This window comes from Balaenoptera borealis (genome assembly GCF_965194805.1).
Source record: "Balaenoptera borealis genome assembly, chromosome: X".
Classification (NCBI taxonomy): domain Eukaryota; kingdom Metazoa; phylum Chordata; class Mammalia; order Artiodactyla; family Balaenopteridae; genus Balaenoptera; species Balaenoptera borealis.
The window spans coordinates 59,557,370-59,571,011 of record NC_138881.1 but is presented as its reverse complement, the minus strand read 5'-3'; the positions used below and the strand labels follow the sequence as shown (position 1 = coordinate 59,571,011).

Genomic DNA, 13,642 nt, shown 5'->3' with positions numbered 1-13,642 from the left:
ATGCCTTATTCGATGGCTTTTCATATATTCACAGTTGTGCATCTATCACAATCAATTTTAGGATATTTTTGTTAGCCCAAGAAGATGCCCTGTATCCCTTAGCCATCACCCCCAACCCCACAACCCACCCCCAGCCCTATAGGCAAGTAATAAGCTACTTTCTGTCTCTATGGTTTGCCTATTTAGGAAATTTTGTATAAATGGAATCACACAATATATAGTACTTTTTGTCTGGCTTCTTTCACTTAATATAATGTTTTCGAGGTTCACCCATGTTGTAGCATGTATCAGTACTTCAGTTATTTTTATTGCCAAATAATATTCCATGGTATGGCTATACCACATTTTATTTATACATTCATCAGTTTATGGGCATTTGGGTTATGTTTAGTTTGGGAATATTATGGATAATATTCCCAAACTAAATGCTGTTAAGAATATTCCTATACATTTTGAGTTCATGAGTTTTTGTGTGAACATATGTTTTCAGTTCTCTTAGGTAGATCCCTAGGAATGGACATTCTGGATCATATGGTAACTCTATGTTTAACTTTTTAAGAAAATACCAGAATATTTTCCAAAGAGATTCAACTATTTTACATTATCACCAGAAGTGTATGAGGATTCAAATTTCTCCAGATCCAAATATTTGTTATTATCTGTATTTTGGATTATAGCCATCCTATTGTTTTTGCAACATGGTATCTCGTTATGGTTTTGATTTATATTTCCCTACTGACTAGTGGTTCTGAACATCCTTTCATATGCTCATTAACCATCTCTATACCTTCTTTGGTGAAATGTCTATACAAATCTTTTACCCAATTTTTTAATGGGGTCATTTTCTTATTTATTTATTATTCTTATTCTTTAATCTGGATACAAGTTCTATGTTAGATCTTTGACTTTCAAATATTTTCTCCCAGTCTGTACCTTGTCTTTTCATTTTCTGAATAGTGCCTTCTGAAGCATAAATGTTTTAAATTTTGATGAAGTCCAATTTATCAAGTTTTTCTTTTATGGATCATGCTTTTGGTGTTGTACCTAAGAAATCATTGCCTAACTCATGTTTACAAAGATTTTTCTCCTCGGGTTTCTTTTAACAGATTTATAGTTGTAGGTTTTACTTTTAAGTCTCTGATCCATTTTGCATTAAGTTTTGTGTGTGCTGTGAAGTAAGGTTCTAACTTTGTATTTTTGCCTGATATCCAGTTGTACCAGCACCACGTGTTGAAAAGACTATCCTTTCCCCATTGAATTGAAAATCATTGACCATAAATATAAGGAGAGTTCGTTATTTCTGAACTCTCAATTCTGTTCCATTGATCTATCTCTATGTCAGTACTACACTAACTTGATTATCTGTATTTTTATAGTAAGTTTTGAAATCAGAAAGTGGAAGTCTTCCAGGTTTGTTCTTTTTCAAAGTAGTTTTGGATATTCTGTTTTGTTTTGTTTTGTTTTGTTTTTCATTTCCATACGAATTTTTGGATCAGCCTGTGAATTTTTACAAAGAAAGCCTGCTGAAATTTCGATAGAGATTGAATTGAATCTATATATCAATTTGGGGAGAATTACCATATAAATATTGAGTCTTACAACCATGAACATGCAATGCCTTTCCATTTATTTAGATCATCTTTAATTTCTCTCAACAAACATCAATTTGTGTTTCTCAGTGCATAAGTATTACATTTGGTTTGTTAAATATATGCCTAAGCATTTTATTCTTTTTGATGCTATTGTAACTAGAATTAAGTGTTCCTTAGTTTCATTTTTGGATTATTTGCTACATGTATATAGCAATAAAATTTGTTTTATGTATTAATCTTGTACTCTGTGATCTGTTGAACTTCTTTATTAGTTCTACCATTAGATCCATTTTTGTGGATTCCTTAGGATTTTCTGCATATGAAATCATGTCATCTGAGAATTAAAAATTTTCCTTTTTTATTTCCTATCTGGATGACTTTTAGTTCTTCTTCTTCCCTGTTTGAACTGGCTCAAACTTCCAGTGCAATAATGAATAAAAGTAGTGAGCATGTCTTTGTTGCTGACTTTAGGGGAGAAGTATGCAGTCTTTCACTACTAAATATGATGTTAGCTGTAGGTTTTTCATAGATATCCTTTATCATGCTGAAGAAATTTCTTTCTAGTCCTAGTTTTTTATTGTTTTTATCATGAAAGGTGGTCGAATTTTGTCACATGCTCTTTCTGTGTCAGTTAATATGATAATGTTTCAGTGCTTTCTTCTTTTAAAATAGTGTATTACATAAATTGATTTTTAGATGTTAAACCAACCTTGTATTTCTAGAATAAATTCCACTTGGTTATGGTATATAATCCTTTTTATATGTTTCTGAATTCAGTTTGTTAATAGTTTCTTGAGGGTTATTTCATCTGTATTCATGAGAAAGATTGGTATGCAATTTTCTTTATTTTGGATGTCTTTGTGTGTTTTGGGCATCAGGGTAATTGTGCTGGTCTCAGCCAATCGATAGTGATCCTGTCAGCTAGAAATACCTGGAGGCACTCACCTGGACTCCAAGGCGAGCCCCCACAGATATTTCCCCTTTCAGAACCAATGTTGTGGTTGAACTAGCCCTTGTGGTTCTTATTATAACTGCAAGATGCACCTCAGCAATAACCTTCAGGAACCTTTGAAAGGACGAAGTTTATTACTCACAAGTCCTGGAGGGTACATGGCATGCCTTGGACCACACAGAAAGGTTGTGGGTGGAGAAAGAGAGCTGGGACCTGGGGTTATGTTTTTATCGGGGTCAAGAGTGAGGGGCCTAGGGTTTCTCAGATTCACTCTTTATTGATGAATTTAAAACAGAATGGGAATTAAAGCACAAGAAGGGAAAAACAAGCAGCCAAAGGGTCAGTTATCTAAGTCAATCAGAGATCTCCAAAACAAAGGAAACTTCAGGGGTGTGGTGGCCTGGCTCTTTACCTAGTCGTGTAGCTGGCAATTTGTTCTTTTTGATATAGCTGTCTTTGAAGTGGTGCCTCAGCAATCAGAAGCTTAATGTCAGGCACTTGCATTACAATTAAAAAAAAAACTGTCAGAGGCTCACACTACAGTAATATTGGCCTGCTAGAGCTAATTTGAAAGTGTTCATTCCTCTTCTTTTTTCTGGAAGAATTTCTGGAGTGTTGCTCTTATTTCCATCTGAAATGTTTGATAGCATTCAGCAGTGATGCCATCTGGACAGGAGCATCATTGTGGGAAGATTTTTAATTATTAATTTAATTGACTGTCTATTATTGAGTCTGTTTTGAAGTTTGTGTCTCTCTACAAATTTTTTCATTGCATATATGTGTCTAATTTGTTGGTATAAATATTTTCATACTATTTTCTTATAATTTTTAAAATTCAATAGGCTCAATGGTGATGTCTCCCTTTTCAGTCTTGATTTTAGTGATTCCTTAGGAATCTCTTTTTTTTTTTTCTTGGTCAGTCTGCCTAAGGTTTGTGATTTGTTATCTTTTTAAAAAAACCATCTTTTGGTTTCATTGTGTTGTCCAAAAAGATTAATCAATAGTCAATCTAAGAAAAATGGAAATTTTTATTTGAGCCAACCTGAGGACTATAACATGGGAGACAATCTTCAGAAAACTCTGAGGACTGTTCCACCCATTGGAGATAAAACCGTTATATAAGTTTTTGAGACAAAGTAGCATATTAATAGTTTACATAGTCCAACAAGGCGAGTAGTGGGTATTAATGACCCATTACAGGATTGAGAAAGGAAAGTTATCTCTTAAGGAGTTACCTTGCTGGTTCCAGAAGGAAATTTCTTTTCTTTTCTTCTTTCTTTCTTCTTTTTTTTTTTTTTTTTTTTCTTGGCATGTGGGCATTCCTGTATCCTTTAAGGGGATCTAGTTAATGTATAATGTGATACACAAATCACACTAAAGGGGAGGGGCTAGTGGCTCAAATGGGCAGAGAGAGAATTTTATGTTTACAATTTTTCTTGCCCTGCCTGAAAATAATTTTATTTCATTAATTCCACTTTTGATCATTAATCTTTCAATAGAAAGCATTAGGTGATCAAGTATTTGGTACCTAAACGCTAGGGTGGTTCTTTACCTGCCTTGGGTCCATCATGTCCCTCGATGCTGGGTCCTAATAGCCCGGTTCTTTCTTTCCTTTTAGGGGGTGGTACTAGTAAGATGTCTGGCAAGGAATAACGGTCAATTCCAAGTTGTCCAATAGGACTTGCACCAATTTTACCTTGCATGTGCATTGTGCATGTCCATTATTTTATAGAGAACTATAGATGTGATCAGTAGTTTCCAGTTGTTTAGATATCATTATCTTAGTAGGAGCAGGTGATACACAGTGCAAAAAACAAGAAACTAAAACTTTATAAGTTACACAAACTGTAATCAAAGTTGGCAATAGGAGGAACAATATCATTAGTAAAGATTTAAGCCAATATCCTCTTGAACCAAACCATTTTCCTAGCATTTCCCTTAAACTGGGAAGAGGATCATTCAGAGTGGAAATCTGATTTTTCAGATGCACCATAAGGGGGGGGGGTTGCATTAGAAGACTCATCAGGTATAAAAACACAACATTCACTATGCATTATAGCATAAGCTCCCCCTTGGGAAGCTTTTAGAATATTGAGGGCTATGCAATTCTGTAGGACTGCTTTTCTCATCATGGAAATTTCTGAACTGAGCAAACAAATGGCTTGGTTACTATCATTTAAGGCTTGCTGGGTGAATTTTGTTAAAGCCTCTATATGAGTAATGATATCTTCTATTCCAAGTGAAGGAATAAATATTGCAGCCAAATAATCATACCATTGGAAAACTGATTGAACCCAACATGCCCAAATTGAAAGCAGAATGACAGCAGATGTTTTCAAGGCTACCTGTAGGTGACATTGAGTCTAAAGGAAACCAACTGTACACCTCCCTAACCAATCTGGGGAGATCCAAGGCCACAAATTTGTTCCATAAACCTATTGGGTCCTGTTAGGAGCTATTCCACCATTTTAACATCTAGTGAAAACCGTCTTTCAGACCTTGAAACATACACCCAAAGGTTATCAAACATTAGATAGGATTCATTTGGGATTTAAAAACATTGACTAATGTGGATCTGATGCCATCATTCTGCAACTTGCAGTTTGAAGTCAGGAGGATGCTTTCGAAAGCTGTGAGAATGGCCTGATGCATTCCTTTGGACTGCCACGCTTTATGCTACTGGATGCTAAGCCACGTTGCATTCATCCATTTCCTTACCGACGGGAATTTGGAGTGTTCCCAGTTTTTCCCATCACCAACACCCTTGTGCATGTGTTCTTGTACACCACACGTACCAGCGTGTCTCCGGAAGAAGTACCAGGCAGCGGACTTGCCGGAACATAGAGGAAATAGCTTTTATTTTTCCTTCCAGTTTTAAGATCTTGGGCTCAAAGCAAGGACTCTGGAGGCAGATTGATTGGTTTCAATCCTGCCGCTGATCCCCACGAGCCGAATGACCTTGGGCCAGTGGCCGAACCTCTCAGTGCCTGTTTCCTCACCGGTAAGAGGCCAGTAATAGTTGGTACTATAGTTATAGGTGTGTCACGCGGATGCATTACTATTTATGCCCAGCGCTTAGAAGAGTGCCAGGCACAGAGTCCGTGCCGGCACTAAGTTGCTTTCAATGGATTCTGCCAGATTACCTCCCAAATGGATCTCTTGCACCACCGCCACAGGGCTTTGCTCCTAAACTCTCCCACCCTCGGAATGGTTAAGTTCTTTGAAGGTTGTCAACCTAGTGTGTGAAACCCAATTCGTGGTTTTAGTTCACATCTCCAGGATCAGCGGTGGGGAGCATCTTTTGGGGTGTAACTGGCCACTGCGATTTCCTCTTCTTTGAATTTGCCTGAGAGCGGGCGAAGGGCTGATGGAGCGAGGCCAACCCCAGTCTGTCCGCCAACCCCAGTCTGTGCGCCAAACCCACCTGCCCATAACGTTTGCTGAGCCACATTTGATGGAGCAGTTGAGACAGAGACCTTACAGAACGAAAATACGATCCCTTTGCTCTCTGGCTGACCCCTGATCACTGACTGCGGGACTCTTGTGCCCATTCTCCTGTTGGGTCTTAAGGCTTGCGGTGGAAGGGAGGCTGGCAAATGCTTTCGGCGCGTGCTAGGCGTCAGCCGCCTCAATCTTGACGTTTCAACCTCACCACCCCTGGAGCCCGGCGCCCTCACTCCCCGACCCCCTGTGTAGATGGGAAACGGAGGCTCAGAGCTGTGACTCTAACCGGAAAGGGGAGGCGGGACAGGAGGAGGCGGGCCGAGAGGCTTGACAGAGGGAGGCCCTCCCACCATCCCCTTCACCAGCCCACTGCCCGGACCGCCCACGGGCTTGGCGGCAAATCAGAGGCCCTCGACCCCATTGGTTAGGCCTCGAGCCGGCAGGCGAACAAGGCGCCCGCTGGTTGGCCGGGCCCGGACCAATGAGGAGGCCGCGGCGCGGGCGTGGGCGGTGCGCTGAAAACCGCGCGTCGTTGCGTTTGAGGCGAGCTCGTGCGACGCCTGAGGTGGCTGCCGCTGCCCTCTGAGCGCCGCCCGCCTCGACCGCCGTGACCGCGACCGCGACCGTGACTCGGGCCATCGACCGTCGCCCCGGTTCCGGCGCCGCCAGGGTAGCGACATGAGTTCCCCCGATAAGCTGTCTGTGTGGGGAACGCTTTTCGGCCCAGAGGGCGGGGAGCGGGCCGGCGTCAGCCCGACCGGCCCCGCAGTCCCGCGGGGTCCCGACCCAGGCCCCGAGCCCGGGGAGCCGCGGAGCGGCGAGGGCGGGGGCAGTTTCCCGGACCCCGGGGGCTTCCAGTCGGAGCGGGAGATGCTGGAAGCGGGAGGGCCGGTGCTGTGGGGCCGCGAAGGCCGACCTGGCTCCCCGGCTGACGACACGAGGGACCTCCTGGAACTGGCCGAGGAGTCTGCGGCGGGCATCCTGCGGCAGCTGGCCGACTGGGACGTGCTGGGCGTCCACAGACACCTGTCCCCGGAGAGCTGCGCCACCTTCGAAGTGTCCGCCGTGTGGGCCGGCCTCGAGGCGGGTCCCGGGGGTCGAGGAGCGCCCGCCCAGAGCTGTGGGGAAGCGCCGCCGGCTCCGGCCGGCCCTCTCCACCTCGGTGGGCCCGAAGCGGGCCGGGCCTGGGGGAACCCTAAGAGAGGCCCTAAGCGTAGGTTGAAGGTGGCTGCGGATCGCCAGCGGCTCCCCGAGAAAGGCCTGGCCTGGCTGCTGTCCGACCCCGAGTCCTCAGATGAGTTCAGTGAGACAGAGCTGATGACGTTGAGCACTTACCCCAGAGGAGGAGGCCAGGCCGAGCCCAGCAGACCCAAGGATCCCGGGGACACTCCCAGACACTCGATTTTCCAAGACAGGGAGAATTTCCTTCACGTGCCAGGCTCTTCCCTGTCCTTGGCTCCGCGAGGATTAACTTCGGTTGTGGAAACACAGGGCGTGGGAGAGCAGGGCATCTCTTCCCCTAAGAAAATGCAGAGCGTGCTCTGGGGGAAGGGGGGCAGCAGGCCCAGCCACCCGGGAGCTGCTGCTGCTGCTGCAGGTGGCCTGCGGCGGGTCGCTCCTAGGAAGAAGGGGGCCCAGGAGAAGAAATCCCTCGGGGGAGCCTCCAAACTTGCCCTGGGGAGAACCTTCCCTTCCGGGGGAGAGCGAATCTCGGCACCTCCCCTGGAACCGGCCACCTTGCCCCCAATCTCTGGCATCCCGCTGCTTGGGAGATCCAAGAGGTATACCTTGGTCCTTTCGGGAAATGAACAGTCCAAGCACACCGGTGCTGGGAAGAAATCCGTGGCCAGGCGGGCAAGGGAGTCTGAGGCGGTGGCGGGAGAAGATAAGGACCCAGCCGCCAAGGGCCAAGTGAGTAGGCCATGCTCCTCCTCTCTCCCCACTCTTCGCCCCCCCCCCCGCTCCATCCGCCCCCAGGACACACGTCTTCACCCATGCTGCCTCCGTCCATCCCTCAGGGGTCGTCATTGGGTGCCCCTCGGTCACTGGGTCATTAGGATGCCAGATCGGGCTCCTTTTACTAGGGACAAACATTAAGGTAACACTTCAGGTGTGCTGGGCCCAGTTCTCCACCCTTGGCCTGTTTCCAACCTCCTCTGCGAGACTGGGGCTGGGATGGAAGGGAGGGCTGGTAGCTGAATTGAGTCCGTGGATCCCTTAAAAGTTTCCCCGAAAAGCCTCAGTATTTAAACTCACCAGCTTCCTGAATCCTACTTCCTAGCTGTTCCCCAGACCTTCCTTGCAGGGGGCCTGGGCTTTCTCAGTGCCCCAGTGTTGTCCCTAGATTAGCTCTGCCTGCTGGCCTGGGGCTGACTGAGGGAGAAAGTGCTAATGAGATCAGCCTTTCAATTCCCTTCCCAATTCCCTGCCTCACCCCGGCCCCGAATCACACAACTCTCTCTCCCTCTCTCTCTCTCTCACACACACACATACACACACACATACACACACACACACACACACACACACATTCTTAGTCCAAATCGGTGAGAAATTCTTGTTTCAGCTGCCAACTCACAAGCCAGGCACATCTTTTCCACGCATGCATGGTGGAAAAGCCTGCAGTGACGACCTCAACACCAGAGGCCCCCAAGATCCAGGAAACTCAGAGCCCTCGGCCCTGAACCAGGGAGAGGTCATGCCCAGGGGGCCTGTCCCCTCAGGTGAGTGTCGTGGGTTTGATATGAGGGGAGGGGAGAGGGGTTGAGGACAGAAACCTCTGGCTCTGTCTCTGCTGGGGGCACAGCCTTGCTCCCAGGCAGCTTCTCCCCCAGGAGACGGGGTGCTGGCAGGGCTGGCCTTGAGCCACATCATCCTCTGTGTGGGGTTTGTGCGGCCGGGGTGATCGGTGGCAGTGCCCCAAACAGCTCCTCCGGGTGTAGACTTGCAGGGGAACAGCCTTTTCTGTTAAGTCCTTTTCGCCCACATTGCTCTCCCACGTGCTGGCTGTGGCTGCAGCTCTGGGAGGGTCGAATCCAGAGCCACAGTCTTTGGGGACCACAGTGGCGAAATGGCTGCCCCTGGGGAACAGGGGAGGCAGGCCCAGAGAGAAGGTTCGGGCTGCTGGGCAGAGCAGGGGCGGCTTGTTGCCAGCGGAGGGTGGTGCTGCCTCACCTCACGTTAGACCCCGCTTGGCCCTTTCCACCTCACTGGGAGCCTGGGAAGCTGGATTGTGTGTCCTTTCCCTCTCAGGTGACCGGAAGCCACTTGACCATCCCCCAAGACCAGAAAGACAGCAGCAGCCACTGGGAACACCGGGCTGTCCTCTGGTAATGCTTCCTCTGCCTCCTGGAAATGCAGGCCCAAACTCGAGGGTGGGATCTGGGTCCAAGTTCAACTGACATGTGTGGGGCCCCCCCTCCCCTGCCCCCATGACGTACCCCACGGAGGGAGCCCACCTCCTTTCCACTGAGGAGCCCTTGCCAGTCTAGCCACCCGGCTCTGGGATGGAGGGCCTGGGGGAGAGGAGAAGGTGGAGGAGAGAGGAGGCCAGAGTATACTAATCATTTCTCTTCCTCCTGTGTCTACTGGCCTAGTGTCTCGTGCTACAGAGAGAAATAGACGACCTTAAGGAGAAACTTGGTATGAGGAACCGGGGACGGAGAGCGGTGTCTTAGTGCAGAACCCGGGTGGGCACCTGGGGTGGGGGTGGACTGCAGGTGCATTCGGCCTCGCAGGGACCAACATCCCTGTGGGGAGGAGAACCTAGCAGGCCTGGCCCTGGAGCCGGCTATGCATGTCCAGCTGGGCGTGTGTACAAGTAGCAAGGTACTGTCTGGACTGCATGCACACTTTGCCAACCAGACCAGTCCTAGGGAACCTCCTTCTGATAGGACTTTTAGAGACGCCTCGTTGATTTTTCCCTTGAACTGCTGCTTGGTGTGGCTTCTAAGGTTCTTGTTGGATTGTTTGTTTGTGTGTGTGACGATTTCTGACTGGTTGTGGCACAGCCTGAGAGCTGCTGGCACATTTTGTTTCCCTTTAGGAACCAGTTCCACATTCAATTCGGGTGGTGGGGAGTGGTCAGGCCCAGAGCTCTTTGCATCGGGTCTGGAGGGGGTTTCAGGTTGCAGGGCTAGGCGGTTCCTCACGGGGACAGGGGGACGGGCTTCTATATCCCTCTGTCTGGAGCGCCTGCTAATGCCTGTCCCTGTTGCAGCCGCCATGCAGTACCTGGCTGACAAGTTCCAGACCCTTTGAAGTGAGTGTTACGCACACCGTACCCCTTCCCACAGTCCTGCCTGTTGAGCAGGGCTGGGGGCTGGCCCTGGCTTGAGGCTCCTCCCTGACTCCACTGTTTCACAGGTTGAGCCCAGCGTCTTCCTGCAAGAGGAGCAGCTGGTACCTTTGGGGCCCGGGAGCTGTGGCCAAGCTCGTTCCCTCCTGTTCTGCCTCAGCTGGGGCTTCCTCTCCCCCTTGTTTTGCCCCCGCCCCACCCCAGTTTCACAGCATTTTCCAATTAAAGTGCCTCTCATATTCTGTGTTCTGCCTTCTCTCTGGAGGGGTAGGGGTAGGGGTAGGGGTAGGGGGCCGGGGCGGGGCGCTGCTCCACGTCAGAGCCTTTTCCGGAACAGTATCTCTGGCATCCTGTGGTGGGGACTCTGGGCCAGCCTCTGCTACCATCCCTGCAGTCAAGCCAGCGGAGTGCCCCACGTCTGGGTCCTGTGTGGGCTCTGCCTGGCGACAGTGGCACGTCCTCCCTTTCCCCCGAAGGCCCTCTTCTAGTTCTCTCCAAACACCCCTCCTCCTTTGGGGTCTGGCGGTTCCCATTCATCTCTGCCATTCCCCCCCCCCATCAGCAGGAACTCATGACCCCCTTCCAGAGCTCCAACCTGGAAGCTTTCACATCCTCCCTGCCCTAGCCAGCTGACCACCCTCCTCCAGCCTGGTCGTCTCTATACCCTTGAGTGGAAATTGGCCCGTCAGGTTCTATGGCAAGTGTGGTTAGTAGGTCTGTGTTCTTGCATGGTCCCCGTCAAATACTCTTCCACCAGCCCCATGACACAGATTTTCCTGGAAATGATATTTCTGTGTCCCAGCTCAATCTCCCAGACTGCCTCTTTAGGACACATGAGGTTGAGTCTGAACTCCACGTTCGATTTCCCCCTCACTGGAGGTTGGGGAGCACTTCCTTCCCTCAGCCAGGACCCAGGGCTGCACCTGCCTGAGACTCAGAGGGCCAGATTTGTGTTTTACTGAGGCGAGGGTGGTTCTGCCTGACCGCCTTCCCGAAAGACCGGTGTTTTACTACACAAAAGAGGGTATGATGGTAGATAGGACATTCCAGGTTGGTGACTGTGTGTCCCTGTGTGTGAATAAAAGTAATCAGGGATAATCTCCCTTGAGGGAGAAAGATGTGATTCAGGGAGTAAAGGGAGTAGAGGCTGGTCCAGGTTCTGTAAGGCATTGAATGAGCAAAATCAAGGGTCGGATCTGTTTTGTTCAAGGGTTGTCGTTACATTCCCAAAACATAGGAGGGGGATGATGCAGAAATCACCAAACCCCACGACAGGGTGTTGGGATGCTCAAAATGTTGGATTCGCTGGAGGAGGCTCTCGATCCTACTCTGTGACCCTATGATGTCTGACAACTACTGTGGGTGTGGATGGAATGAGATTGGGAAGGGTGGCTCCTCAGAGTAGCTCATCTTAGAATCAGGGGACCCATATATGAGACCACCCAACATGAGCTACCCGGGACAGGGGCGGGATGGGCGCAGTGAGGATGGGAAGTAAGGAGTGACTGTACCTGGACAATGGGGGAGCACTTGGGTCCACCCTTCCCCCATATTCTCACCCTGACTCGCTTCCAGAGTTCATGGCATGAGCTCAGGTGGACAGACCACATGTGGGATGGGACAGTCACAGACCTCAGTGTCAGAAAAGAATGTTCGTGGGACTGAATCCTTCCACTCAAACCCCTCCCTGGAGAAGGTGGGCTTGACTGCTTAGTTTACAGCTTTGACCCTGAACCTGATCCAGTGGTTATTGCTTGGCGGTGTAGCACATCTCGCTGCTGTCTGAGTGACTAAGATTGGCAGAGACCTTCCAGCTGAGGTTTCTGCTCACCGAGACGTGCAGGCAACTTGTGCCCGGGGAGAAGTCCAGCACCAGCACCAGCACCGCCTGTCGGCAGAGGGGGTCACGGGGCTGTGGTCACCCGGGTGAGGAAGTAGAGAAGCTTGTTGAAAGGGAGGTGACATGGGAGGGCGTGACCTCAACCCTTGGTGATGCATTTTCCCTGCCTCCCTTCCCTCCACTGAGCACACAATCTCTCTGTTCCGTGTTCTGACCAACTACTGCAGAAAAATGTTGCTGGAAACATGTATTTCACAGGCTGTGACTTGGCCCTGAGCTTTCCAGTTCCAGAGGGAAATAGTGGCAGGTCATACATCTGGGCCCCCGTGGGTAGGAGGAGGTCAGGACCCCGCCCTCATTCAGATCACCCCATTTGCCTTTCCCCTCAAGCCCCTTCTCCAGCCTGGGAGACAGTGGCGGCTGGCCTGGTGAGCCCTAGGCCCCATCCTGCCTGCTTCTGCTCCCTGCCCAATTACTGGGAAGATGCCCCCTCCCCACCCCACCCACTCCACACCAGCACCAGCCCAACCACAGGCCAACTGCTCTCTCTGGACTCTTGGGGGGAACTGACACAAACAAAGAAGGTAGGTGTAGGTGAACCCTGGAGAGGGAGCTGGGTGTGGTGGGCAGAGTAATCATGCCCCAAGGTGTCCAAATCCTAATTCCTGCTCTTGGCTTATATGTTACCTTGCATGGCAACAGGGGGTTAAGCTTGCCGATGCAATAAAGGCTGCTACTCAACTGAATTAAGGTGGGGAGACTCTCACCTGCATTGGCCGGGTCCGGCCAGACACATTGGGGCTGCCTGGGTTGCCATGTCGGCTGTCCCTGCATGATTCCAGCATGCAGCATTCAAATGACTGCAGTGTGCTTGGTGCCCCCTGTGCTTGTGCAGTGTTGAAGTCCTGGTAATACCACTCAGACACAGGTGGAGGCCAGGCCGGTAGTTTTGGATCCTCCTTTGTCCAAGCCCCCTCTCTTGTCCTTTTGATGCACACACCCGCCTGACTTTTACAGTAACCATTCACTTTCTTTTAAAGGTTTTACAATTGCTATTTAATAAAATAACCCTTCCAAAGATATAAAAGACAAATTACATTGAATTAGATATAAATCAAACACACCACACATATGCACATTGTAGAGACCATAAGCCCTCAATTAGACAAATAATTATTAACTGATCACTCCATGTAACTATACTCAGTTGATGGAGAGGTACATTGCCCATCCAGAAGTTCCCTGTGTGTCCCTTTGTGTGAAGGAATCCAAATGGATAAGTCTACATACTGCCTGATTCCATTTATTTCACATTCTTGAGAAGGCCAAACTATAGGGATAGAAAACAGATTGGTGGTTGCCTGGGTCTGGGATTTGAGACAAGGCGTTAAACTACCAAAGAGCATGAAGCAATTTTGGGGCTGATGAAAATGCATTTTGTTTTTTGGGGTTTTGTTTTTGTTTTTGTTTTTTTGTTTTTGTTTTTTTGTTTTTTTTTAATTAATTTATTTATTTAG

At 48.7% G+C, this 13,642-nt stretch overlaps 1 protein-coding gene, 2 long non-coding RNA genes and 1 pseudogene across 4 annotated transcripts in view; all 4 read left to right on the top strand.

The window, feature by feature from the left end:
• Positions 1 to 13,642, top strand: part of LOC309620813 — a 498,839-nt gene that overhangs the window by 309,153 nt on the left and 176,044 nt on the right. The window lies entirely within an intron of this gene.
• The window catches only part of LOC309620844, a 260,746-nt gene that overhangs the window by 212,224 nt on the left and 34,880 nt on the right, over positions 1 to 13,642 (top strand). The window lies entirely within an intron of this gene.
• On the top strand, positions 6,569 to 8,365 carry LOC309620941 (uncharacterized protein CXorf49 homolog pseudogene; annotated as a pseudogene). Its single transcript has 2 exons — positions 6,569 to 7,899; positions 8,333 to 8,365. The product of its transcript is annotated as an uncharacterized protein CXorf49 homolog pseudogene (transcript).
• LOC309620311 (uncharacterized protein CXorf49 homolog) lies at positions 8,409 to 10,569 on the top strand. The gene is made up of 5 exons (XM_082376453.1): positions 8,409 to 8,711; positions 9,241 to 9,317; positions 9,585 to 9,630; positions 10,208 to 10,249; positions 10,354 to 10,569. The coding sequence occupies exons 1-4, from the start codon at positions 8,591 to 8,593 to the stop codon at positions 10,246 to 10,248; spliced, it is 285 nt and encodes a 94-aa protein (XP_082232579.1). The 5' UTR covers positions 8,409 to 8,590; the 3' UTR covers position 10,249; positions 10,354 to 10,569.